The sequence below is a fragment of the Aureobasidium subglaciale genome, assembly GCF_000721755.1.
Source record: "Aureobasidium subglaciale EXF-2481 unplaced genomic scaffold scaffold_19, whole genome shotgun sequence".
Lineage (NCBI taxonomy): Eukaryota > Fungi > Ascomycota > Dothideomycetes > Dothideales > Saccotheciaceae > Aureobasidium > Aureobasidium subglaciale.
Window position 1 is genome coordinate 115835 of NW_013566976.1, and position 25962 is coordinate 141796.

Here is a 25962-nt window from a genome sequence, read left to right on the forward strand (position 1 = left end):
ACGGTGACAAGCGCTTGCTGCTCCATTGGAGAACAGGATGTACTGTGTGGTGTGGCGAAAACCGCCCTTTTCTTTACAGAACAGTCACCTTGCATGGTATCGCGCTAGAGACTAGTGATGTATCCTCGAGGAGAAGCAAGTAACGGAAGCACATTGCCCAAGTCAATTCGGCCACTGGAGAACTGATTATCGATGGTCTTCGATACATGTACTCGACGTCAGCTCATTGAACAAGGCTGATTGAGAACAAGAAGAGAGATGACAAAGTGTTTCAAAAGCCACAAGGTTTTCCAAGCTGCGCCGTTGTAGCGAAGCAGCTTCCTTATACAGCATGAGTCTCTCCATTGTGTGAGTCTTTAGACTCCCCAAAACCGTAGTACCTTGTTCCTAGCGCCCTCATTTGTGGCCCAAACACATAGACAGGCACTGCTAGAATCGACAATCCAGCGGCAAGTCCACCAAGGATATTCATCGTTCCGTCGTACCCTTTGGCAGTAATAGCAGGCAAAACAGCATAGCTCAAGCCAAAGGATATGATTCCTCTACCGGCGCAAATGACAACCAAGACTGGCGCTGCCTTGATAGGGAAGCTATCGATGCCGTAAGTTATGCCCACGATATTGGCACCAAGGAAGCCGAAGAAAATGACGTTGTAGGGGATGGCGATGTCCAAGCGAGTCCATTGTGTTGGATACTGAGCAGCTTGACCGTAAATTATAGCGCAAATCACTGTCGCGACCGTAGGGATGATTAGTAAGAAAAGACGATACTCGGGTTTGTATGCTCCGTTATTGCGTCTGGACATTGTCTTGATCACAAAGTCGCTGCCATAGCCTAGAACAGGGAGGAACAGGATGCACATGAGAATCTGGGCACCTTGAACGTAGCCGAGGTTGTTAAAAGTCATGGAGTATGGTGGCGACAGTAGAATCGTGGCGAAGGTCGAAGCTTGGAAGATGTAGAGCCCAAGATACGCACCGTTGAGCATAAGGATCCAGAAGAGAAGAGGGTGGCACAAGCCTTTGACGAAGTCGAGATAAAAGCTTGGAATAGTGCTCCAACTGCTACCCTTCGTGAACAGCTTCAGGTCGTTACGCCAAGTGCGGTGACCATGGATATCTGGCCGAAGAGTGTTTCCACGAGTAGTCGTTATACGAGTGAGACCATCATCGGCTATATCAGTTGTCAATCCGCCTGAGGCAGCCTGATCGGGTCTGATGTACAATGTCTCTGTTACCAATGGGATGGCGACGATCAAAACGACCGCATTGAAGATGATGAAGAAGCCATACCACCAACGCCATCCCCAAGAAGTGACCATATATGTCTCGGAAAAGAAGAAGATACCGACTGTGAAGTTCTGTATGAATATGAACCATCCAAGCTTGCGGCCACGCTCGTGCAGGAAGTGGATTTCTTGAACAATCAGAGGCGCTAGTGCTTCACTTTGACCTGCGGCAAGCGACATGATATTGCGTCCAGCAATGTGACTCTCTAGGCTCTTGGAGTACGAACACCAGAGACCTCCAGCGATGAGCAAGACGATACTGGCAAGGAATACTGATCTTCTGCCGATGACGTTGGTGATAGGCAGACTAAGAATATTGCCAATGCCCATGAACAAGGTCGGATATGTGAGAAGATCATTAGCTCTCTGCTCTTGACCAGGATAATCCCTGGCGATCATGGGGAAGATTGGTCCAAGCCCGGATGCGAGGACGACAGCTGAGCAACTAAAAGCGCTGACGATGATCAAGATGGCCCACTTGCGCCAGGTTGGGAGGTTGAGAGGATCTAGCCAGCAGTTAGCTGTAGATTGTTACAGGTGGCCATAAGATGAAGTAAGTCATACCTCTGGGATCCTCGGAAGGTGTAGGCAGAAGCACTGTTTCATTGTTGACAATCAGCTGAATTGCATTGTCGCTTGACGATGGCAGTCTCTCGATCTCCTCGACAGATGATTTCTTATAGTCGTTCATGGTCGATGGGTGTGCTGATTACTACTGAGACTCTGGCCGAGTTCTTGATGACCACCTTGAAGATCCAGGCATGGCTATAAATATAGCACATCTGTAGAGTCCGTTTATCCCCCGCTTTCGATCATGCACTGTCCGGGGTACTTTGGGGATATTCGCCGGGGTCCCCAGGGCGTGAACAAAGTCCCCAACTGTATAGAGGATCCCAACCGAGATGCCCAACGTGCACGCTTTCCGGGGAGGCTAGAATGAGGTAGATTATTCCCCGCAATCGGGTGGACGTCGACCAACCGTGACCCCGACCGACGGTTCGGGTCATACTGTATGTCGATAACCATAGCCGGTCCCTCCACCAAGCCGATAGGAGTTGCTATAGTATACACAGCGACAACCCGCACGAATCTGAGGATTTCAACGCAGCATACTCCATTCTGCCATGAGATACAACGTCCAGATACCAGTCATCGAACTGGAACACCCAGTAGAAGGGCACAACGGCCATCAAGCTTTGAACCCCCACGATGAGATCCTGCCGACGGGCTGGCACGCTCAAGAATCGACCAAGACATTAACCACCGACATTCTTGTACAGCACGACTTCGGCGTCAAGGTTAGAGATGGCGTTACCTTGTATATGGACATCTTGCGTCCCGCGAACGATCCAACTAAGGTCCCAGCCATCATATGTTGGAGTCCATTCGGGAAGAAATTCAACGGTCTCACGTCGCTCAAATACATGACGCCCTGGAATCTCGGCCTCACAAGCAATGATCTGAGTGGCCTCGAAAAGTTCGAGGCGCCGGATCCAGCAGACTGGGTGCCAAGGGGTTATGCTATCGTCAATGTCGACTCCCGTGGGTCCTTCAATTCCGAGGGTGTCATGAGCATCATGGGCAGTCAAGAAGCTGAAGATGGCTACGATGTGATTGAAGCCCTCGCAAAGGAACCTTGGTGTAACGGCAATGTTGGACTCGCAGGAAACTCTCACCTGGCCATAATCCAGTGGTTTATCGCTGCGCTCAATCCCCCATCTCTCAAAGCAATTGCGCCATGGGAAGGATGTGGTGATCTGTATAGAGAACAATTTGCCCGAGGAGGTATCTATGCTGGAGACCTTTTTGACGAGCTTATTGTCAAACACCTTCTGAAAGGCCGTCAAGGTATGGAAAGCTTCCGAGAGATGTTCAAACAATATCCGCTTGCCACACCTGGAAAGGATGACTGGTGGAACAACAAACGACCGGACATGACCAAGATAAACATACCCACCTACATCACGGGCACATGGACCAATACCATGCATGGTATGGGCGCGATTCGTGCATGGCTCAAAGTTTCAGCAGAGAAGAAATGGCTCCGATGGCATCCTTACCAAGAGTGGTACGATCTATGGGGTTGTCAGCAAGCAAAGGACGAACTTCTCATGTTCATGGATCACTACCTGAAAGACGTTGACAACGATTGGGAAGCGACTCCGAAGATCCGCATGGCAGTCCTACGCTTCGGTGAGAAGGAGCCTATTGCGAACAAAATCGTGGCAGACTTTCCCATCCCGAATACAAAATACCAAAACTTCTATCTGCAGCCTGGAGGCGAGGTGAAACTGGCCAAAGTTTCAGGGCCAAGTAAGACAGCCTCATACGATGGTAAAGTAGGTGTTTTATCATTCAAGCATGTTTTTGAAGAACGGACACAAGTCGTTGGTTTGCCCAAAGCAGTGCTGTACATGTCCTGTCACGAGTACGACGATATGGACATCTACGTGACTGTCCGTAAGCTATCAACATCTGGAGAACCGATGTACAATCTCAACATTCCTTGGTCTTCAGTGCCTGTTGCCAAGATTGAAGACATACCCGAGGATAAACGCACTGAAGTCATTCTCTACAAGGGTCCGGTCGGCATTCTTCGCGCCTCTCACAGAGACGTTGATACGTCAAAGTCTATGCATGAAAACTGGCCATTCCATCCGCATGAAAAGATGCAGAAGGTGAAGCCAGGCGACGTCGTCAAGCTGGAGATTGGTATCTGGGCCATGGGTGTCGAGTATGAAGCCGGTGAGGGGTTTCAATTTGAGATCAGTGGTCATCATCGCGGCATGAAAGGATTCGGGAATGGTGAACACAGCAAAAATGAAGGAAAGCATGTGCTGCATTTTGGTGGGGTTTATGATAGTCGCTTGATTCTTCCCATCATTCCCAACCTCTAGACTAGACTAGACTAGACTTGACTTGAATCAGACATTCGACAACCACATTTGTACACCTTCGTGTTTTGTCGCTCCTTGGAATGTCCCATGCGACAATGTCTGCCGGTAGCCAAAAAGTCATGATACTTGTGAGTATGTAGTGCAAAGGACAACAAAGTACGTGTCTCAAAGACAGTCTCTGCTACTGAGTGAATCTCGTCTATTTGCCGCGAAGGAACTCTCGGAAGCTAGAACTCCGGTGCAGTCCCGCGGCCTCACTTGGTAGACGGCTCATGGGGCCTTTCGGTATGGTAAGATCCCGAAGTAACAAGTGAACAGCTCCGCACTGCAATCGCCATGTTCAGCTGAGCGGCAGGAAGCTGAGCTTGCAAGCATGAACTACCGTGTGGGCCGCGGCGGCTGGGGATACTCGGTTCGGCACCGTGCTTCGTCCCCCACCCGAATGTTAAGGCAGTCCGTGAGGATCCATACCCCGCAGGCGTGGGCGCAACATAGTCGGATATGTAAGCAGATACGGTGGATATAAGACTGCGTTCAAGATCAGATCTTGATTACACATTGGAGATCTCACAGACACTCTCTACTTTATTGAACCCGCTCCCCCAAAGAAGACGAGCATTCGATATGGCGTACAGTCAGACCGCAACTCTTGCACCAACAACTTGCACTCTGTTCCTTAAAGGAGAAGAAACAACCAAATATGGTGATTTTAGGGACGATCTGATCAGGGATGGTTTCGCTGTAATCAAAGGTGCTATTCCTCGCGAACGCGCAGACAACTACGCTGATCAGATGTACAAATTCCTCGAAGACTTGTTCGTGTCAACCCTGTCTTGTACAACTCCGAACATTCTGTACTGACAAATGCTCATATACAGTGGCTTAGGTTTTAAGCGCGAGGATCCCTCAACTGTACACTGGAAGAACATGCCTATCATTAATGAGAAGGGCATGTGCCACGGCTACGGCCTGCCACACGAGACATTCAGCTGGGCCATAAGGTCCGAGCCAGGTGTAGTAGGCGCTTTCGAGAAAGTCTACAAAACCGAAGACCTGGTTGTTTCCTTTGACGGTCTCAATTTTGCGTTCCCCAACCGTACAGATCTCAAGGCTAACAGTCCTTGGCCTCATCAAGATCAAGATCCAGAGGAGCCTGATTTCAGATGCTTACAGGGTCTTGTGAATCTCTTGCCCAACGGACCCAGTGACGGTGGCTTGATCGTTTGTAAAGGCGCACACCAAGCCAGTGAGGAGTTTCATAAGCTCTTCAAGGATGAGCAGGATAAGATCTGGGCTTGGTAAGTCGGAATCACATTCGTTGTGTCGTCATTCAAGGACTAACGTAGGTGTTGTTCAGGACCAAAGAGTGGTATGGCTACACCAAAGCAGGCATGGCTTGGCTTGAGAGCAAGGGTTTCCAGTGGGAGAAGGTTTGTGCCGAGCCTGGCGATCTCATTGTCTGGGACTCTCGCACCCCTCATTATAATCTTCCCCCAACGGGGAGCACTCCTCGCTTCTGTGCCTACACGTGCTACCTTCCGGTAGCCGAGGTCAGCAAAGAAGATCTTCTGCGCAAGAAAGGCGCCTTCGAAGGTATCATTCCCACTCTCAACAATCTCCTCCTTCTGAGAGAGACTGACACGAGGGTACCTGTAGATTGTCAGAGCACCACGCATTGGCCAAATGCTGTTCAAGAAGTCGTGCTACCTATACTTCGCGATGGTGTCGAGGATCACCTCAACTACCGCATTCCCAAGTCTGGAAGGCCTCAGCTCAGTGAGAGAGCATACAAGCTTACTGGTATTCCATACATCGAGACCAAGGCGTGATACGGGAGGAGAATTGCAAGGGATGCACATCCACACAGTATAGCTCGATAATCGATAGATCGCGGCCGATACTTGACAGATAATTATGCTTGGAACTTTGATATGGTTATTTGAAGGTGATTGTCTCTTGTCCAAGAACCACTGCTAATGCATGTGCCGACTCCGCCCCCTTCACCGTGGGAATAGTACTACACCACGTGACTAATGAAGTTTGCTGGCAGTCCCAGCTTCCATCTCAGCCAATTGAGGAGCTGTAGCAGTCGAGATGCGTTGAGATCGTCACGTGCTTCAGTAGGAGCATGCACATGCTGGTACAAGGCCATGGTGCTCGGAAATGCACGATGGACGTAACGACAAGATGTGATCGGGAGGGTCCCAACGACCATCATTGGCGCCTTACACTGGTCGGGCATGATTGCGTTATACAGTACATGTGTGATACGCTATCCATGACAAGTCGTGCATCTAGAGTCCTCATCGATTTCGATGTCAGGCTTTCGGAACCTGCTCCAACGATACGAACGGATAAGAGATCATCACCAATTCTCCTTAGCTCCACGACTGGCGATGTAGTCATCTTGCTCGTTGCTCATTAATGTCGTGGGCGCCTCACTGCATATCTAACGCGCACACATCAATATTTTTTGCTGATCAAGACGGCAAGTCAAATGCTTGTGCAAACGCGTCGAGATTCATTCCATCCAGATCCAGTGGTAGATTGAAGAAGTCATAGGGCAACGTCGTATCTTGACCTGGCAAACGTGTGTCTCCTCGCGTGTACGTCTCCGGGTCGGTGCTTTCGGGAAAGCACCCGGTCACGCATAGACTTAAGTGCAGGGAATCAGGAACGTTGATGTCGACGGCAGATCGCGCTGGTGCAGAGGCTTCGCGTGTCGTGAATGGCGAGACATTAGTCCTGTCACTCACTCGACGCGCGACCCGAGAGTGTAAAGCTTTGATCACGCTGTAGACACTAGGTGCGCTTGTTCCTTCCATAGGATGTAGACGTTCAAGCATCCGAATTGCGCTAGCTTGAATCTGGTGGGCTGGTCAGAGACGGTGTCGTTGAGTACGACGTATAGGATATCCTACCTCGAGGTCGATCCGAGCACTCTCGCTTGATGGTGCTTTGACAATTACGATGGCCAGTGTATAGATTGAAATCAACGGAGCGTAGATCGAGTTCAAGATGGAGTACGCGTGGTACTCAGATAACTTATCAAGCACATCAATCATCGAGCGTGCGATGCTTCCACAGAGACTAGCACCTTTCAGTATTCGATGTCGCCACGTGGCTGAAGAATAGTGTAAGTCAACTCTTGCTTTGATGGCTTGCGCACTGATGACCAACGCATTGCGGTGTATGAGGAAAAGGCTGAGAAGAGTCAGCAATGCATAGACCATTTCGACATGACATATCAGCACATACGTCTGATAATACTGCAATGCAAGGAAAGACACTGCAGGTAGGACTTCACTATCACAAGAAGGATACTCCGATGGCCTTATCGAGACAGTCAGCGGTGTAAGGTATGCAAAACCATTGATCTGGCATACTTCAGGTCATACGGCAATCTGTCAACCCAAGACCTCAACAGCTGATCAAGCTCGCCTGAGATCCGGATCTTCTCGTTGATAGCCCAATCAACAGTGGTACGACCAGATGATTCTGCTTGAGAACATTCAAGCAGAGATCCAGAAACTCGCTCTTGTATCTTAGACAGGGCGATCATGGCGAGGAAGCATGATTGCAACGATTCCTGAACTTGACCCTGAGCATTTTGTAAAGGCATTTCCTGATCGTATAGACAGTGTCGTATCATCGGCGGGCGCTGAACTTCCACAGCAAGTATTTTATCCAGTATGAACAGGGACCACCACATGTTGATTCTTTGGTCTCGGATCTTTTCCACATCTGCTTTACGAGAAAATGGGATTCGTCGATCGAGCCCGATAGCTTGCGCTCGCGCCACGGCACTACTCAACATGTGCCAAGCCATATCAGACTCGTCTCGAGCACGGAAGAGAAGCGACAATAGGATCAAAGTGCCTACTGCGTAGTTACTTTCGCTCTGCATCAGATCCAAGATACGCGAGAGCGCGAGATCAACGATATGTAGACATTGACTCGATTCGGATGCAAAATAAGCCAAGGGCGAGCCAACTGCGGTCGCGGTAAAGTAGAACAGGTCCTCTATATCACAATCGGCATTGAGCGACCTCGGAGCCATAGTGCGGGAATGTCTTGGATTGATCATCGGAAATACCTGGTTGACGGTGGCCATATACCTGTCCAGGCTCTCTTTGTCAGTATCAGACCAGGAAAGTCCCCAGTCATGCTGGTTGCGAGGCCGATTGGAGATACGGGAATGTGGTCTTCGCGGGTTGATCCTATACTGCCAGGAGAATCGATCGGCAAAATTCAGGCGAGCAAATGCAAGATCAAGCCACTGAGTGAGGACGAGCAAACTGTTACCAGATCCGAATCGTGGTATCGACGGTAAAGGACCGGCCATTAAGCTGTCTGTATCATCAGCATCCGGCAGAGCAACAGCGTCGATGGTGTCCGATACTGGTGCGTCAGCTGGTCGATGTTGAGGAGTCGAGTATCTCCTTGAGGTTTGAGAGGTTGGGTGTCTCAGAGATCCAATTGCTTGTGCGCTGGCCTGATCTTCGAAGCTCGCTGCATCGTGCAATACTCGCAAGTCTGAACCATTGACCCGTGGGCTAGTGGTTTGACGCCCGACTCGTTTCTTCCGACTGCCACGAGCCTCGGTGCGCTGGGCCTGTATGTGAGGTTGACGAAGATTTCTTGTCACGCATTCGGCGTCGCCTCTGAGGCAATTGGTGCAGACAGGCAACGCGTCGTCGCACTTGATTTTACGCTGGCGACAACGGTCACAGGCCGTAGAGAGACGCTTGCGCTTATTTGAAGTGTTTGAAGGGTTCGAAGGCCCAGCAGATGATATGGTGTTCATGATGAGGCAGGTGCGGACTTGCTTCCTAGTTGTGGGAAAGCACGAGGCCATGAGCAGAGAGAGCCTCGAAAGCGCGCAGCGCTGACCCCGCACCACCATACTGCCTACTGCTGGCAAGGATCGCACCACGAAACTCCACACAGTCTCTTGGACAGACATTTTTGACACTGCGCCGCGATGTATAATTGCTATCTCTTGAGATCTACGGAAGAGCTTTTGTTACTACCTGGATGCAATGACCTATGTGTCCAGAGTTCAAACACACCGCGTGTCTAAGACACGCCTCATTCGATGTGCTGGACGCCGCAACACTGAACCAGTCTCTCCAACCATCTATTGCAGCTATCAGGAGCTCTCTACCACCGTTCCCGACACGTTGGAGTTGATGTTTTCTTGCTTGTACCGCTTCTTGCGCTCAAAATCAGGGGTGTACAGAGCCTTAGTGGTCCCCGGCTGGGGCTTACCCCACCCGAGCCGACGGAAACGCGCCGGCCGGACTCTGTTTTTCGGCTGGGGTGATCAGGATCATGCTCCTTTCCACAAGCGCCCGAACCCGCTGGAGCACCTATATCCGCCAATTTGTTGAAATATAGAGACCAGGATGTAGTGTCCATATATCTTGTGGGAGCCCACCTGGCTGAAGCCCAAAAGGCATTCATTTTCGATGGAATTGCCGGTCCTTGTATCTTCTACTACATTCCAAAGGACTGGCTAAGCCATTTTCGACAGTATTCTAAGATCTGATTGACAATACCGACCCAGAGAGCTGCTAACGGTGGCCTATCCGTAATATTGTGCCCCTAAAGCAATGGTCAAGAGGCCGCATCTCATTGGCCGGAGATGCAGCGCATGCCACCTCGCCTTATTCTGCGTATGGTGCGAGAATGTCCATCTGTGACGATTATTATCTGGGACTATGTCTCTACGAGACTGATCTGAGCGATGCGAAGGCTGTCACCAAGGATCTGATGGACTACGAAATTATTCGCATCCCTCACACAACGGATAAGGTCAACAATGCCTACTTCTTGGGTCGAACGTTCCATCACATGCCCTCCCCCTCCTTCGGGACGCTGTCTTGGATTGAACGCCTATGCTGCAGAATAATTCTGGCAAACGGAATCCCAAAGAACTATCGGCACAGCTTGAAGAGATGGGAGATAATATCCTGTCACAGCATGTGCTTGCAAGAAATAGCATCACTTCGTGATGTATAGTGAAACGAGGTCTCCTATGGACCAACCATCGGCTGTGTTTCCCAACCTTGTTTTCGGACTTTGTGTGTGTCTACTGAACCCCCAATCACTCTCTCGACGATGATAACGCAGAGTCGCACTTAAATCGTTCATTTATAACGAGGACATGAACGCGTCTGCGAAACGCGTATGGTTGACTGGATTGATTGTCATTCGATGATGGATGGATTACGTTTGTAATGACTATCTCTACGACCGAGGTTTGGTGTATCGCTGCTCGAGATCCCTGATGAGGCCCGAGGACTGTTCCTTCCAGGGCTGAGAATGTAGACTTAAAAGCCGATGTCTACTTTCGAAAGTGCGGCTCAGTGTTGGACAAAGCGTCCCTCCTTGTTCAACATCTTTTGGGCGTCCTGGACGAGGCAATCTGCCATGTGCTTCATTGCGGCTTCGGCCGTGACGAATCCTCGAGGGAAATAACAGATGCTTGTACAGGCGTTTCCGTAGATGTGGATCCACCACAAGTTGTCGAGGGAGATGCGACTGACGAATGGATCCTTGTGCTCGGGTTTGAGGATGCGGAGGCTCTCTGTTATCGGTATCAGGATGAAATGCGCATAAAATGAGAAGTGGTCGACACTACCTTTGATCTGAGTGCGGACCTCGCACAAGTTGATTTCAACGGCTGCCATCATCGCTTTGAGCTAGATTCGGGCACAATGTGGAGTCGTGAGGGGAGTCTTTGTACTTCTACCCTTGCACCTGCACTTACCCACCTAAACAAAGAGATGAACTGAGATCTCAAGAATGGGTTGTGGTGAGCGTCGTGCAATCGAGCTGCGGCCGCCAACACTTTCACTATTCAACTGGCACTCGTCACTCGCCTGGAAATGGGATCAAATGTCACGAAAACGTCTACTGGGGTTTGGAATATGGATTCCGGCTCTTAGAAATTCTGGATGTATAGAATAAGCTGTGTAACGTGCCCTGGCTATCCACTCCAAAAACTTGATGTCAAGAGGGCGTTGTTCTTCGTAGTAGTCCTCCACACGGACTCGAAGGTGAAGGCGTGGAGCACGAGATAGAGCGAAGACAAGGGTATGTTGCCGAGTCGAGTAATCTCACTTGGCCATCTTGACTCTGTTGTTCATGCCGCGGTTGAAGACCCAGATGCTGGTGATTCTGAGCATGTGAAGCTAGGCCTTCTCAGGAGTTTCTTCGCCCTTCTCGGTGGTCATGAAGGAGTGACCTTGCTCGTTCCAACAATGCACCACCAGGTGTCGTCGTTGAAGGCGGTTGTGACGACGAGTTCTCTGCAGAGATAGGTGACGGCGATATTGGCTGATATATTCGTTAGAGACAGGCTCTTTCAATCATCTAGGGAAACGAGCGCAGACTTACAGAGGATCAAGTTGCAGACATCCACCATGACTGATATGGGGGTATGCGATTGATATGAGAGGCGGTGGTGGTTGTGTTGTGATCAAAACCTGATGTTGTTGTTCGGGCCGTGGCTGGCGAGTAAAGCGACGCGCCTGTAAGTCGATACGAATGAAAGTCGATGGTCTGCGACTTACGGCGAGCCAACTTAGAGACCTTCAGTTTCCCTCGTAATTACAAGTGAGTAACTTCAGCCGCATCTATCACAACAATTCGCCAGAGTTTCTCTCTTCCATCTCTCTGGAAGTCTTCATCAAAGCACAATTCACGCAACATCATTATGTCTTGCGACCACTTCAGCAACAACATCGCAGCCATACGTACACAGCTGCTCGGTCAGTAGTATACAATACTCCAAGTGCGGACAAAACTGACGCTCCAAGAAAACATCCGCTTCATCGACCCTGACCTCGCCGATTCCATCCTTGTCTTCTCTCTGCGCAAGAAGAACACCGAAGAGCTGTTGCTCTACCCTATTGTCACGTACACCGCCGACATGATGTATGAGGCCATCTTGGTCACCGACCCCAACAAGGGCAGCAGAATTCTCATGAAGGAGTTCAGTCCTTGGGCTTCTCCTGAAGCGGCCATCCTCAAGATGTTCGAGAAGACTTGCGACATGGTCCACGAGAAGATGACAAAGGATAAAAGTAAGCCTTGCGACCAAAAGTAGTAATCCTTCTCAGCGTACGCGCGGTTCGATCTTCGTTCGTCATAGAGCTCTTGAAAGGCTGGATGGTAAGTGTCTCCAGATCAATTCAATCAAGGCCACTGACATATTGCTAGCACAATGAGAAAATGGAGCAGCATAGAATATCGTCAGATACTTCTTGGGTCTCGTGAATACGTACAAGCGAGCGCAGGATAGTCAATAGATTCTCCAACGATCGACATGATGTTCTCGCACAACTTGAAGTTCCAGCCCCTGCTGGAACTTGAGTGTCGTGATCAGACGGACCTGTTTTCAATGCCTTCCATGATAACATAGTTTTTCCAGGCCTTTCTTCAGTTTCTTCGTGCGCACCTCACAGTCTATCTTGGCTGCTTCCTGATCGGGTATATAGTTCTCCTTGTCCCCTACACTTCGGTCTAACCCTCCTCATCAATAGAAACGTCTTCCATTGACGCAATATGCTTAGTCGCGACATCGAGCGTGAGCAGATATTCAGTGAGTCTCTCGAACTCGATCCATTCGACGTAAGTAACACCCCAAGTCAACTGCAGATACATGGTTCGCGAAAGTCAACTCATGATCGTCCTGATGATGTCTACAACCGGATCCCGCTTCCGTACAGTAGCCGTAGACCGCAACGATCTCGACTTCAACATCTGCAAAGGTGTCTGGAAAAGATCAGCTGACGGAGTCATAGAATCATTACTGTACTCAACATGTGTCGGCGTCTACGACATTCTCGAACGTCATCACCCACCGCAATAACAACGGTCGATCTTGTGCAGCGCAGTAAGCCATTCTTTGTTGCTGTGTGACTTTGGACTAATTCTTTGCCAAAATCCAGGCTCGAGCTCAAAAGTGGCGAGAAGATGTGACCAGGGAAATGCTAGATGATTGGACATAGCGACCACTCACCGACAAGTATCTTTTTGAGTCCGAAAGGAGACGCCGATTTGAAGATGCTTCATACAGTCTATGCTTCAGCAGTAACAACGAGAATGTTTGGTCAAATCTCAAAGGCCTTTGTTTCCTTACACAGATAGTAAAAGGATGCACGTGCAGCACAACGGTAGGACATCTTAACTCTTTGTTCAATCTTCTAGCTCGACGAGAACTATATGTTCAGAGATTTCTCCAGGTTCACCATTTCTTCCAAGTCAGGTCTTCCACAGAACCGAAAATCACGTACTGCAGATTCTGACTATGCCCAGCGTAGAGATTTTCGATATCCGTGCCCAGATCATCGGTGAGTGCCCTTGGCAGACTTTGACTTGACCTTGCTCACCAGTTCAGACAACATCTCCTTCATCCATCTCGACTCTCAGCCCAGAGTTGTAATTGCAATGTCCCCTGATAGAGACAAATGGGTGGCTAGGGTTGTCGTTGATGTTGACATTATTGCCACAAGCACTTATCAGCCTACGATTGAAGCTGTTTTGAGCTCGCTATTGGAAGTCACAAGTACCATGGTTTGGACGTTGAATGATGATGTCTATCAGCCGAACTAGCTTAGTGTCTGTCTTTGACTACCATTTGGCGTAGGACTGCAAGTTCGTGGTTGGGCTTACTCTCCTAGATCTTGTTCGACATCCACAAAGACGGATATGTCGACCTCGTCTCTGGTCTTGCCTCTCAGTTGCATAGTGTATCTGATGGACGGACAAACGCCAACAAGTTGGGTTCAAGGGACAATATTGGTGTAAGCTTATCAAAGATTCAGATCGCTTCTCGACAAAGACTTGGGATTAAGCTTTCGTGACGCTAGTTCGTCTTACTTTGAGACTACTATGCACCTCAGATCTCTGTCTGAGACGACATGAAAACTTCAGCACTTGAGTCACGAAGAACGCAATAGACAGACAGACTGAACGCCGTGTTGAGGCTGTCATGAGAAAATTCCCACACTTCCCCTTTTTATAACTCTCCCCTCTCTCACGTAATCCTTTCTCATTCCTACATCCAACCGCTTCCTGACAGTACCAAGTATTATCTTACGCCTCCATTTAAAGTGTAACATTCATCATGTCAGAAATCCAGGGCCTTCGCGCTCAGATCCTTGGTAAACCTTTTCCGTGCATCCATGACTATCCGCCACTAATTACGATGGCAGACAACTACTTCTTCGTCAACGAATCTGAAGACTCGACACTTGAGGTCATCGTTCTTCACCCCACAACGGGTGGCTATCAAGCCGTCGCCATACGCCATGGCAACCTTCCCGCAATCAATTACTGTGCCTTCGCCCAGTCAGGTATCACTGATATTATCGAATCGGCTTTGTGCGATCTGCTCTCAGAGAGCTGCGATCATGTCTATGCGGTCGTCTTTCCAACTTCAAATCTAGATACATAGAGCCAAATCGGTAGTGTCTGCTTCTCCAACTCCGAGTCAGTCTAGATGATGACCTATTGTCTATCAAAGGGATTGATCGTGAAAGCAGAAAAGATTGGCCTTGCTCCAATGGGTCATTCCGCAAGATCGTCAACCCGCCAGCCACTGAGGTATTGCTAGAGCCTGAGGCATGTTTACATGCCCTAGCGCCCAATGAAATCACCGATTCACATGACAAGATACGATCTCTACATGTTAAGCTGAGTGATGAACACACCCGGGGTGTTTGTGCAAGAAAAGTGAGATGAAGAGGAAGGACAGAGCGGGTGCATTTTTTCCCTTGTTTCCAAGAGTCCCATGATTGCCCTTTTGCCGACCTTAGCGACCGCCGAAACAAGATTCCTGTCATCCCTATATTTCTGCCTACCTTCTTGCATAAGTATATTATCGATTTTAGATAATCTGTCAAACAGCTTTCTACACCATGTCAGAGATCTCTGGCCTGCGTGCGCAGATCTTGAGTATATCACAACTTGATGCGTATCGCGTCCAATCGACGGCTACACAGATGGCTGGGGCTCCAATGGTAATAGCGGCGAGAAGCACAAGATCTTGAAGGTGAGTATGGGTGTAGAAGACTTGATAGCAGAAAATATCAGTCTCGGTACTTTGACTTCAAGCAAACGAGCGAGGCCAGGAGAAGTGACGAGGCAAACCTGGCAGCGTCTGCTTCTCACTTTTCCGGATGTCACTTTTCACGAGGCTTTTCAATATTCCAGTCGCGACAAGTGTTTCTTAAGAACTTAGTCCTGATCTTCAACTTCTTGTATCCGACAACATTCGTCACCGTCGAACCAGCCCCACAATTGCGCATCCATCATGGCAGAGTTGAGCAACCTACGTACTCAGATCCCGGGTATTGCCCCTAGCACTTTTCCTCTGGTATTCATGTGACTGACCACATCGTAGACAATTACTCTTTCCCTGGTCAATATGACTCATACAAGCTCATTCTGATTGAGTGCGAGAACAGAGCTTACAAGGCTGTTGTTATAGGCGCCGTCCATTCCACATGGAGTGGAATAGAATATCGCTGCTCCAACTGTAGAGTTGCTTTCCGCGACCTTCTCCTGAAGAGCTGTATTCACACTCGCAACATGGCTCAGCAATTCTTAGGCCGTGCCGTTTCGGAGACTCGCTTCTGAGTGGTAGCTCCACGCGACTGCGGTCAGTCTCCCTGTCTCTACCATATTGTCACTCTAGCTGAGCGAACAAGCAAAAGACCGCTCAAGGCATCAACTCAGCACACACATGCAATTTGCAATATGAGACAGACAGAGGCTGTTGACAGGGGCACAGGGCGGATCGTGAAGGATGAATGAACAAGAAAAGATGAAAAGCATTCTAAATTCATGAGACTCCAAACACCATCGCTAATAAAGCCGCATGCATCAAAAAAATCCAGTCAATCGTCCCCCTATCATTCAATGTTCTTGTTTGACTTCTTCTCTTTGTTCAACACCTCATTCAATGAACCATTCTCTTTTGCAATATCCACAATCAGCTTCAAAGCATCCAACTCCTTCTCATGCAGTGCGTGCAAATTATCGCCCTTCAAACAGCACATGTTGTCTGCACCAACAGCCCATTCAGCCCACTCGTCATTCTTCTTCTTTTCAATCATGAAAAACTCAAAGACTGAGATATCAGAGCTGGCTTCATGCTTGTTGTCTTGGATCCAGCCGTTGAACCACATGGGACGGCCGCTGGTGGTGAGATGAAGCAGTTGTGGTGAGCAGAGGATGATATTTTGGTCTTTGAGCTCGAGCATTGCGGCACCGGTGAGATTCGTGCGTTTTCTTTCCATGGCAGTGTCAAACCAGCTGTCACGCTTGGTTAGGTGGCGACGTGAAAGTGAACGCTCGGGCTCGAGCTCGAGCTCTAAGCTAGGATCAACGGGTTGTGGTTCATCCTTGACAACATTTGGCAAGTCGTCGCCTTTGGGTGAGATGAAGTGAGCTGGCTGTGTGGGAAGTCGAGAGGCTCTTGCAGCTTCTGCGGCTTTGATGGCTTTCATGACATCGTCGGCATCCGGGGCAGGGGCCAAGAAACCAATACTGTCGTCATGCTCCATTGTTGACTCCAACTTCGAGGTATCTGATTCATCTGCTGGCGTGGCGGACTCCCCACTTGTGCCGTGTTCGGACCCCCGTAAGCTTCGCAGGCTTTCCTCGAAATCGTCTTTGTCGGTGTTTTGCTGAGGCGCCTCTGTAGCAATTTCTGTAGATTCTGATTTGTGGTTATCCTCTTTCTCGGCTTTTTCGATAGGCTCGGTATTACTGACACTACCAATGTTGCCAGTGCCGCCCTGGTGAAAGTGGTAGTCTGTGTCGCCAGCGAGCTCAAAGCCAATCCACCAAGTCTCCTTATCGCCCCACCAGAAAGAGTAGCTTCCCTTTCCAGCGTCGCTGTCATCACGGTCTGGACCGTTAAGTCGTGCAGTCAGGAAAACACTCAAGAAGTGTCGCCATTTGTCCACGACAACAACTCCGGCCTCTTGATTCTCACCACTCACGCCCTTCCACCATCTGCTGTCTCTTGCTTTGCTCGAGATTGGTCTTGGCAGGATTTTTCGGAGGAAGCTCTTCTTATCTTGCGGCCAAACTGTGCGATCGGAGAAGAAGAGGGCGCCAGTGTCGACGTATCCAGACTCGTCAAACAGTGACTCCGGATTCTCGAAGAACAATACATCAGCATCGAGCAGGATCACTTCCCGGAAAGAGCTCAAAAACGCGGCAAAAGCTTTGCCAGCCCAGCCCTCAAGGGCCCATCCTTGATCGTTCACCATCTTCCTGATGTCCCGAGTAATGACGCCTTCGATGGTCTCAAGGTCATCACGGATGTCTTGACCAAGGTCATCATCGCCAAGGTACATGACCTCCACGGGTAGTGTGCAGCCCATAGCACGGAACGACGAAATTGCAGTCTTGATGTAAGAAGCTTGGGAGTTACTACCAGAGATGACGATGCCGCGACCAGCATTGTACATATGTCCATGTAGCGTCATGTGGTCGGAGAAATAGGGCGCTGTCCAAGGGAACAGAATCGAGGACATGTTTGACAAGAAGCTGCGGTAAGTCTCGTATTGCCGCATTGCCTCAACTCGTGTTCCAGAGGTGAATGCCGAAATGTGTTGCGAGTCCCTGATATATCGCAACACGTCGTCTCGTACAAAGGCTGTGTCGGAGAGGCTGTCTGTCACCACATGTAGGGACTCCCAAGCGTCAAAGTACTTCTTGAACATGCGCACTCGTACTCCTGTCTCGTGTAGCTTTTCCTCGCCGCCAGTCTTGATTGGTTGTGTAAACGCATTGTAGTAGACCTCATCTGGACAGAGGCTCAATACTGTGCGAAGTGCTACATCAATGTCGTAATGCTCGTTCGTATGGATTGTGTAGTACTGGGGCACTTGGGCTGGCAGCAGAGACTTTGTGACCCCCTCTTTGTGTTTGGTCCCCGCATCCACTGATGCCGTAGGTATTGTGAGTATTGTAAGATTGGAGTTTGTGTAGTGACCAATGTCCGATGACACGATATTCCAGTCCGAGTGCGTGGCTACAGTTGTATACAGGAGGACGCACAAAACAGCACATCCTGTGAAGACAAGGCCTTTGACGACCTTGAGACACCTCGAAGGACTGCTGACATAATTTGTAAGATATTCGGCATCGTATTTCTCGAACCGTGGGCTCAGTAGTCCCGTCATTGAATCCAGTTGATCCAGTCCCCTCATGCCAGGATACTTGTGGCGGCTTCTGGTGGTGGTTCAGTCCGAGTTCCAGGCGTTAATATTGAGTGCCTATCAAGAGGGTGTGGAAGGGCGAGATTAAGTTGAAGTGCAGGTACAATGAGCGCAGGTATATACATGTGCCTTCTGCCCACGGGGCCTATAACCCAACCTACTATACTTTTCAGGTCTCAACATTGAGCTGAAGCATAATGGATGACGCCAGATCTAGTCTGGCCATGACTGACCGACGTTGTCCCAAAACGGTCAGTCTTATCTGCCGCTGCCGAACAGGGTGTGTACATCTCAAACCTAAACGTCGAAGCAGCAGCCTCTGTTAGCTACAAGCGGTATCTGGTCGGACAACATGGGTCATGCCCGAAGCGCCAAAGCTGAGGACCTGCAGCTCTACAAAGCCGGAAGGTTCATGCTGATGTCAAGAAGTGCTGATTTACAAAGTCTGGGTGGCTATCAGCTGGCGCAGGACTCAGAGATATGATTCTGGAAAGAGTGAAGAGCTGAGGAGGCGTCGACGCGGCTGCCGCGTGGCTCAGTCGTCAGGGCTAGACTTTCGATCGTTTGAACCATGACTTCTACACCATACGATCTCCGTTGCGAACCTCGCACAGATTGTGCTTGTTGGTCCTTTAGCTGGGGCATTTGGCTTAGCGGTATGAACGTGTTTCTTGATATGAATGTTGCGAAGAAGAATCTGGTGGAGGCAAGTTTGCGAGACGCGAGGACAGCGTTGTCATTCGTTGGCAACGGTCCCACGCCCCCATTCCAAACAGGATCAGGTTCAGAACTTCGCACGTTCTGGACTCGCGATGACCACGCAACTGCCGACATCAAACCTTACTGCCACTAGTCGACAGTCGAATAGAGTGAAGATCCATTCTTATGAACTCAAGGCCCTCGCACTAGAAGACTCCAGGACAAGCTGCTTGAGCATGCGTCGAATTTGACAAAAAGGCCAGCACGCCCAGAGACGGCACGTCTGTCTCGAGTCTGCTCATTCTTCCAACGTTCAACACGCCGCCAATGATACGAGTCAAACGGGCACGTTTTGGAAACCTCTGGAGATAAATAAGCATAAACATCCAGCAACGAGAGTCGCCTCAACAAGGTCTCATCGCTACCATGAGCTCCTCCGGGCCTGAACAATATAACGACTTGAGAGTTCCATTGGATCTTCGTACTTGTGTATCGCACAGACGGTACGTCCCGCTTGATCGATTCTCAGCTGGCCGCTTCTCGGCGTTGGCATCTGGCAAGGCAGCATCGTACCTCGCTAGCATTCTCATATTCGGCCACATCGCTGTACAGATCATTGAAGGGCCATAGTGGTATGAACTAGACAACTACAATCGTATGTCTGTTTTTACAACTGGAGTCGCGGCTATGCTGCGGAATCAGATCTCGAACGTCATTGGTGGATCTTCTCCAGTTCGCAGATCATACCCCATCTCCACATTCTGCACCACTCTACCTCCACAAAGTCCTCCGCAAAATCTCCGCATCAAACACACGGCAAGCAGCTTGACATGCGGCAACCCAAGAGGAGCTTGGGGACAAATGCGGAGTAAATGTCATGGGTCAAGAGATCTTCCGTGTGAGTGGATCAGGTGTAGGTTATAAGAACAAGCATTGCCGCCAAGTCTTTGAGGTACCCATCATCCTTCCTGACTATCAAGATGGTCACCACAGTCTCATTCTTTTCGTTGTTGGCCCTTAGCTTCTTCGGAACAGCCCAAGCATACAGTCGAGGCGAGTGTCAATATCCAACTCAGAACCCACTCCAAGGCTGTCCTCAGGGCACACTGCTCGTTGGTCCAAGTGCAAAATTCACGAGCATTCAATCTGCTGTCCTCTCCATCCCGAACAATACTGTGCCGTACTACATCCTCGTCTTACCTGGCAACTACACCGAGCAAGTCAATGTCACCCGTCCAGGCCCTTTGACTCTGCTTGCTCAGACCAAGTTCCCCAACGACAACACCAAGAACTCTGTCAATGTGATCTGGCATAACGCAACTGGCACTGCCAGCACAGGAAGCTACGACAATGCATACACATCCACTCTGACCATTGCGCCAACCTTCAACAGCAGTTTGACGGGCAGTGGACCAACAGGTAATCAAGTCCCGGCAGGAACACCCTTTGGCAACACAGACTTCAGAGCCTACAATCTAAACTTCATCAACAACTACCTGCCCTACTCCGCTGGCCCCTCCCTCGCCTTGAGTGTCAGCTATGCAAATGCAGGATTCTACTACTGTGGCTTCTACAGCTACCAAGACACCGTACGCCTCCTTGCTTCCCCATCGTCCTCTGCTCGAAAAGTACTAAAGTGATTGTCAGGTCTACGTCGGCAAACTAGGAAATACATACATGTACAACACCACAATAGCCGGCCAAACAGACTTCCTCTACGGCTTCGGCACCCTCTGGCTCCAATCCTCCCTCCTCTCCCTCCGCGGCTGCGGCGGCGGAATAACAGCCTGGAAAGGCACAAACACCACCTTCCCAAACGCATACGGTGTCTACATTCACGATTCTTTTGCTCTCGCCGCGAATGCCTCCCTCTCTATTGTTGGTAAATGCGCGCTGGGAAGACCTTGGAATGCTTTGCACAGGAGTATTTTTGCAAGTACTTATTTGGATGATAGTATTCAGAGTGGGGGTTATATTGAGTGGAGTAAGACGGATCCGAGGGTTAATGCTAATACGACCATGGCCGAGTATAAGGATTATGGCCCGGGGTGGAATGCTACGGGGAGGACGGAGGGAAATGTCACGATTGTGATGACGGATGCGCAATATGCTCCGTACAGTACGCTGGAGAAGGTGTTCCAATTTCCGTTCTCGGGTAAGTTTGGGAACACAAATTGGATTGATAGGAAGCCATTCGTGCATGGAAATTGAGGAGGGGAGTCAGTGGTACAAGAGTATTCAGAAGAGGGTATCGTCATATATATATCGAGAAAAGCTAGGGCTCTGACTTCATTTCTTGGTCTTTCTCTTGCGTAGAGCTTCTTTAGAGCTACCGTGCCCAGTGCTGCTCTCGAGACTAGTACCGAGACCAGAGTCAAAGAAGTCGTCGCTCTCGTCTTCATCATCAGCTTCCAATGCAGCCGGTAAGAGCTGTGGAAATGGCTCAGGCTCTGTTTCCTCCTTCTTGATGGCCGGAGAGTTGTAGCGCATTGTCGCACCCTTGCTATAGCTAGGGTAAGTTCTCTCCGTGTCTGACAGCCTAGCCGGATCCTCAAAATCCGAGTCCTCCGCCTTGATGCGCGGGGCGTCCATCTCTTCTGTTTTGACTGTAGTATCATCGCCTGACGAGAAGATCCAGACACTCAAGACAGCCCAGCATATGGCAGTAAAGAGAACTTCAGTACCCCAAAAAGCGCCGATGAAAACAGCAGCGCTGGTGATGCGATGATTGTACATAATCCACCTCAGACCTTGGAAGCGAGCCTTGAAGATGACATTGGCCTCGTAGATTTGCATGCGAGCAGAACTCTGAACCTGAATTTGCATGGTATCAGGCACATTCCTCCATCCCTTTGCGAATTGGACGCCGTTGAAGACCGGAATGTCCAAAGTCTCCGCTTCAAGCCGCCATCCCAGGATAAGCCAGTGCAGCTCGGTAGCCTTACGAGCGAGATCGACGACAGGTGAGTAGTATGTCAAGATAGCTGATCTTCTCGAGCTAGCAAGAATCTTTGAAGTGTCGGGGTTCTTTGCAACAGGCATGCGGGTATCTTCTATGACGGAGCCCTTTTCACCAGGTGCGTAGAGGGTAGTCTCGACCATGAAATTGCCGATCTCGGTGTTTGTTTTTGTGCGTGGCAGACGGATCTGAATCTTGATGTCGTACGGCTGGCTACTAACCAGCTCCGGGGCTAGATTCGCAACACCCCATGGCGGTGATTCAAGGCTATCGAATTGGAGATGGATGGGACGGCTGAAGCCAATGCGAGGGATGTAGGTCCAGTAGAAAGCGGCATAGGCGGCGATTGAGACGAGGAGGAGGAAGAAGCAGGTGCTGAAGAAGAGGACGGATGTGAGGTATGCGCGCTGGGCTGGTTTGGAAACGGCGATACGGAGAGGGAGTAGTGCCGTGTTCTGTTGGCGGGTCAGCTGCTTGTCTTTGAGATCGAAGGAGATATGATACCTTAACACGCATCACAACACCTTGAGGCTCGTCATCATCGTAGTCGGACATGTCGCATGGTGCTTGTGGTATGGGTAGAGAGAAAGATGATGCTGACTTCTTCCCCACGCTGTCTGCAACAACGTCACTGCCCTTCACATGAAAAGGCCTGAGCGTCAGTCCCTTCGAAACAGGATGACCCTGACCATAATAGCCGGGTCGAGTCTTGACACTACAAAAGGCCGAACAAAAAGCTCATTTGATCGTATTTCACACCTTTTAGTACTCTCTCCGACGGAAGCCTTTCTTGCTGCAATTGAAATGGCGGATTTGACTCGTAAACCGACAATAATTTGCCGAAGCCATAGGATTGAATGGGTTTTGACGTTTGACGCGAGCTCTGATGCACTCGATACTCTGGATCAGAAGCTCATGAACCGTGTAAGCCCCAATGATTCATCAAGTGAATCTGCACGGTGCTCGAAGTTGTGTGATCATAGACTTGGTAGCAAAGTCGGCAAGCTGTGCTTGTGAGCAGCTTGCATAAATTATGACGCTGTGCTCCGCGCCCATTCTCGGATGCGTCTATGGATGACCCAAGACAATCGCTCCCAACCACCTTGACATCTTCACACGCGTCAATCATCACAGATCGCGTTGTTTGTCCTTGAACAGACACGAGTGTCTCCTTCTATTGTTATACCTCTCATCTCTCTCACCCAGCGGTCCTTCGCCACTGCAGTCAACCCAACCGCGCAACGACCATCGCACAGCATGGCCGAGATCTCTGGTCTCAGAGAACAAATTCTTGGTAAAATTACCAGACCGCAATCTCATAGCACAGTCTAATTTCTCCAGCAAACTATGGTTTCATGGGGCAAGCTCAGTCTGTGTCCGACGTCGACATTGTTGTGAGATACGTGCATCAAAAATACTACCGCGCCACGATCGCGGACAAGTCCACTGGTCAGAATGTTTGTGACGAAGCACATAACGCCAGGACTATTGAGACTGCATTGAAGTCACTTCTGACTTACACTTGCGAACTACTTGCTCACCCTCCTAATATGCTTGGTACTGGTTCTTCACAAGCACTAGCAAGTCCGACAGTGAAGCGTGGTCGTGGAAGACCCAAGAGTACCCTTGCTGCTCCAACCCCATCTGTGGTCAAGCCAAGCGCGAAAAGAGCCGCTCCAGCAGCTAGACCAATGATTGTCGCCCAGGTGAAGCCAAATGGATTAGCTACTCGTGGTCGCGGTAGACCGAGAAAGGCTGATGCTGCTCCGACTGCACCAGTCGTCGCTCCCGATGCAGTCTCGACTATCAAGCGAGGTCGTGGCAGACCACGCAAGAATGCAGCAGTAGCTATTCCTGAGGATACAGAACAGTATCAGCAAGACGTCGCTGTACCAGCAAAGCGTGGAAGGGGTAGACCCAAAAAGGTCGATTCAACGCCGGTCGCAGCCAAACTAAAGCGCGGTATGTCTGCCCTCGAAGAAGAGGAGACCGGAGCCAACAAATCACGCAAAATCACCAGCGACGAAGAGCTACAAGACAGAATCAGCGCAGACGAACTCGGCGACGAAGCAGGTCAGGCGGCTCCGCTCAGTTTTCAGACTCCTCAAGTATGGTTCCCGACTTACGTCTCCAGAGTTGCCAGAACTATCTATCACAGCGTCGCAGGCCATGGAGCAGATAGAGGCTTGACTGAGGATGAGATCATGATCCGCACGGGTCTTTCAATGGAGGATGTCATCACTGGAGTCAGACAGCTGAACGAGAAGGGAGGCATCATCAATGTTGCTACCGAGGCTGATGAGATGAAGTGGACTGTGCTGGACGAATGGGAGGACGAGGATGGCTCGTAGTGCGCTCCGGAGGTTACATGATTCTGTAAGACCATGAGAGGATCATTGCTTCGCATTGCTCCAGACAGCTCGCGCTGAATGCGTAGGGGCATAGCATTCATGCATAATATCTTACTTATGCATAAACTGTGCACAAGTTCTTCTTGAACTTGCACAAATCCGATCATGACGTGCATCTTCTCCGACCGCGTCCACGCCATCGCGTCGCACTTTCTGTCCTTGACAATCAACCAAACTCATCATGTCGGAAGTACAAGGCTTAAGAGAGCAGATCCTCGGTAGGTCATCCTCAGCGATGACAAGTCTTACGTCAAAGGATCTTGCCTGACACAAAAATTAGCAAATTTTGATCATCTCGATTTCGCAAATACACCAGCTTCCAGAGACAACATCATCGTCGAAGCCGTTCACGATGGAGGTCATCGTGCCATCATCACCGACAAGGTCTCGCGGAGACCGCTACTTGATACGATGAGGGCAGCACTGTCACAGAGGCCACAGAAGGTCTGCTGGACACGACTGCTATAATGTTACTCCAAGCTCGCCAAAAGCCTGGTCTGTGGCGGCAAGCTCGACTGGACAACTCTCGACCGAGAGCCGTGCCATTGTATATCTCATCGTCGTCTAGTTCAGATGACTTACCAGACCTCGTGAAAATGTCAGCGCAGCCGGTGGTTTCCCCTACTCCTCAGCGGGGACAGAAGCGACCTGCGTCAATTGTGGACTATGAGAATTTTGTTCAGTTAACGTGGTCCCCACAGAGTGTCAGATAGCTCCAGCTGCCGCCACGGCTGCTTGTGCTTCGCTGTCACCGATCGCGTCTCCGGGAGCAAAGAGGTTGTTGTTTGAACTGATCACTGCGCGCAAGCGTCATACTTCTGGTGGCATCAAACTGCACGATCTTGCATTCGTGACCAACATCTCACTCTTCATACTGAATGACTATGCTGTGGAACTATTCATGCAGGATAGAGTGGTTGGATCCGACAGCTATACTTGGATGCCGAAAGATCCAACTTCCGATGCGCAGAATGATCTGCAGACGAGAAGCGCCAACAGTCCACACTTCAGGAGAATAGCACAGCCAGCTCGTATTGACCGAGGACTCATGCAAGACCGTCTTCCTGTCCATGATGATGGACTTGCATATTCCGGATTCCCAAGACTGCCCCACAGACGGCAACAGATATCACCTGACATGGTCCAGGATGGAGGAAGAGGCAGCGCGAAATATGCTTCGGCAGTTTGCAGTGAACTAACACAAACCTCACCGAGTGCGATGCGAAGCTGCTCATGTTCGAGCTCATCACAAGGCCTGAGAATGCTTGGCCGGCTGGCGTGCAACTCTACCAGATCAAGCTTGATACCGGAATCACAGTTGAGACACTCAATAAATCTGCCACTGAGCTCAAAAGACTAGGCGTAGCAAACAATAACGGTACAGCTCACTGGACGGCAAGGAACTTGCCAGATGTCTCGGACAGTCTCAGTGTTCCCGCGACCGTCAGAGATAATACTC

The 25962-nt window shown here is 49.9% G+C and overlaps 9 protein-coding genes across 9 annotated transcripts; 4 read left to right on the plus strand and 5 right to left on the minus strand.

The window, feature by feature from the left end:
* Positions 1–155: 155 nt before the first annotated feature.
* Positions 156–2186, minus strand: AUEXF2481DRAFT_100033 (uncharacterized protein). Its single transcript, XM_013485993.1, has 2 exons — positions 1853–2186; positions 156–1794 (listed from the first exon to the last, which is right to left on the minus strand). The coding sequence occupies exons 1-2, from the start codon at positions 1977–1979 to the stop codon at positions 323–325; spliced, it is 1599 nt and encodes a 532-aa protein (XP_013341447.1). The 5' UTR covers positions 1980–2186; the 3' UTR covers positions 156–322.
* A 170-nt stretch (positions 2187–2356) lies between these two features.
* On the plus strand, positions 2357–4233 carry AUEXF2481DRAFT_42521 (uncharacterized protein). Its single transcript, XM_013485897.1, has one exon. It carries the CDS (start codon positions 2413–2415, stop codon positions 4183–4185), a length of 1773 nt encoding a protein of 590 aa, XP_013341351.1. The 5' UTR covers positions 2357–2412; the 3' UTR covers positions 4186–4233.
* An 830-nt stretch (positions 4234–5063) lies between these two features.
* AUEXF2481DRAFT_42522 (uncharacterized protein) lies at positions 5064–6165 on the plus strand. The gene is made up of 3 exons (XM_013485898.1): positions 5064–5483; positions 5543–5778; positions 5842–6165. Exons 1-3 carry the CDS (start codon positions 5113–5115, stop codon positions 6012–6014), a joined length of 780 nt encoding a protein of 259 aa, XP_013341352.1. The 5' UTR covers positions 5064–5112; the 3' UTR covers positions 6015–6165.
* Positions 6166–6665: 500 nt separating this feature from the next.
* Positions 6666–9091, minus strand: AUEXF2481DRAFT_31708 (uncharacterized protein; the record flags this gene model as incomplete). The annotated part of the gene is made up of 4 exons (XM_013485864.1): positions 6666–7052; positions 7107–7389; positions 7444–7518; positions 7572–9091. 4 exons carry the CDS (start codon positions 9089–9091, stop codon positions 6666–6668), a joined length of 2265 nt encoding a protein of 754 aa, XP_013341318.1.
* Positions 9092–10553: 1462 nt separating this feature from the next.
* Positions 10554–10880, minus strand: AUEXF2481DRAFT_7209 (uncharacterized protein; the record flags this gene model as incomplete). Its single annotated transcript, XM_013485827.1, has 2 exons — positions 10554–10777; positions 10832–10880. The coding sequence occupies 2 exons, from the start codon at positions 10878–10880 to the stop codon at positions 10554–10556; spliced, it is 273 nt and encodes a 90-aa protein (XP_013341281.1).
* Positions 10881–16112: 5232 nt separating this feature from the next.
* On the minus strand, positions 16113–18398 carry AUEXF2481DRAFT_7214 (glycosyltransferase family 71 protein; the record flags this gene model as incomplete). The annotated part of the gene is made up of 1 exon (XM_013485828.1): positions 16113–18398. The coding sequence occupies one exon, from the start codon at positions 18396–18398 to the stop codon at positions 16113–16115; it is 2286 nt and encodes a 761-aa protein (XP_013341282.1).
* A 1607-nt stretch (positions 18399–20005) lies between these two features.
* Positions 20006–21344, plus strand: AUEXF2481DRAFT_47763 (carbohydrate esterase family 8 protein; the record flags this gene model as incomplete). Its single annotated transcript, XM_013485938.1, has 3 exons — positions 20006–20031; positions 20155–20722; positions 20781–21344. The coding sequence occupies 3 exons, from the start codon at positions 20006–20008 to the stop codon at positions 21342–21344; spliced, it is 1158 nt and encodes a 385-aa protein (XP_013341392.1).
* A 78-nt stretch (positions 21345–21422) lies between these two features.
* On the minus strand, positions 21423–22647 carry AUEXF2481DRAFT_7216 (uncharacterized protein; the record flags this gene model as incomplete). The annotated part of the gene is made up of 2 exons (XM_013485829.1): positions 21423–22547; positions 22597–22647. The coding sequence occupies 2 exons, from the start codon at positions 22645–22647 to the stop codon at positions 21423–21425; spliced, it is 1176 nt and encodes a 391-aa protein (XP_013341283.1).
* A 702-nt stretch (positions 22648–23349) lies between these two features.
* Positions 23350–24443, plus strand: AUEXF2481DRAFT_31714 (uncharacterized protein; the record flags this gene model as incomplete). Its single annotated transcript, XM_013485865.1, has 2 exons — positions 23350–23386; positions 23434–24443. 2 exons carry the CDS (start codon positions 23350–23352, stop codon positions 24441–24443), a joined length of 1047 nt encoding a protein of 348 aa, XP_013341319.1.
* Between the last annotated feature and the right edge of the window lie 1519 nt (positions 24444–25962).

Excerpts from the sequence above, each read along its gene's own strand:
- AUEXF2481DRAFT_100033 (XM_013485993.1), bottom strand. The coding sequence starts at position 1,979 with ATGAACGACTATAAGAAATCATCTGTCGAGGAGATCGAGAGACTGCCA. Across the intron at positions 1,795-1,852 it reads ACCTTCCGAGGATCCCAGAG|ATCCTCTCAACCTCCCAACC; the intron begins GTATGACTTACT and ends ACTGCTGGCTAG.
- AUEXF2481DRAFT_42521 (XM_013485897.1), top strand. The coding sequence starts at position 2,413 with ATGAGATACAACGTCCAGATACCAGTCATCGAACTGGAACACCCAGTA.
- AUEXF2481DRAFT_42522 (XM_013485898.1), top strand. The coding sequence starts at position 5,113 with ATGCCTATCATTAATGAGAAGGGCATGTGCCACGGCTACGGCCTGCCA. Across the intron at positions 5,484-5,542 it reads CAGGATAAGATCTGGGCTTG|GACCAAAGAGTGGTATGGCT; the intron begins GTAAGTCGGAAT and ends GGTGTTGTTCAG. Across the intron at positions 5,779-5,841 it reads CAAGAAAGGCGCCTTCGAAG|ATTGTCAGAGCACCACGCAT; the intron begins GTATCATTCCCA and ends GGGTACCTGTAG.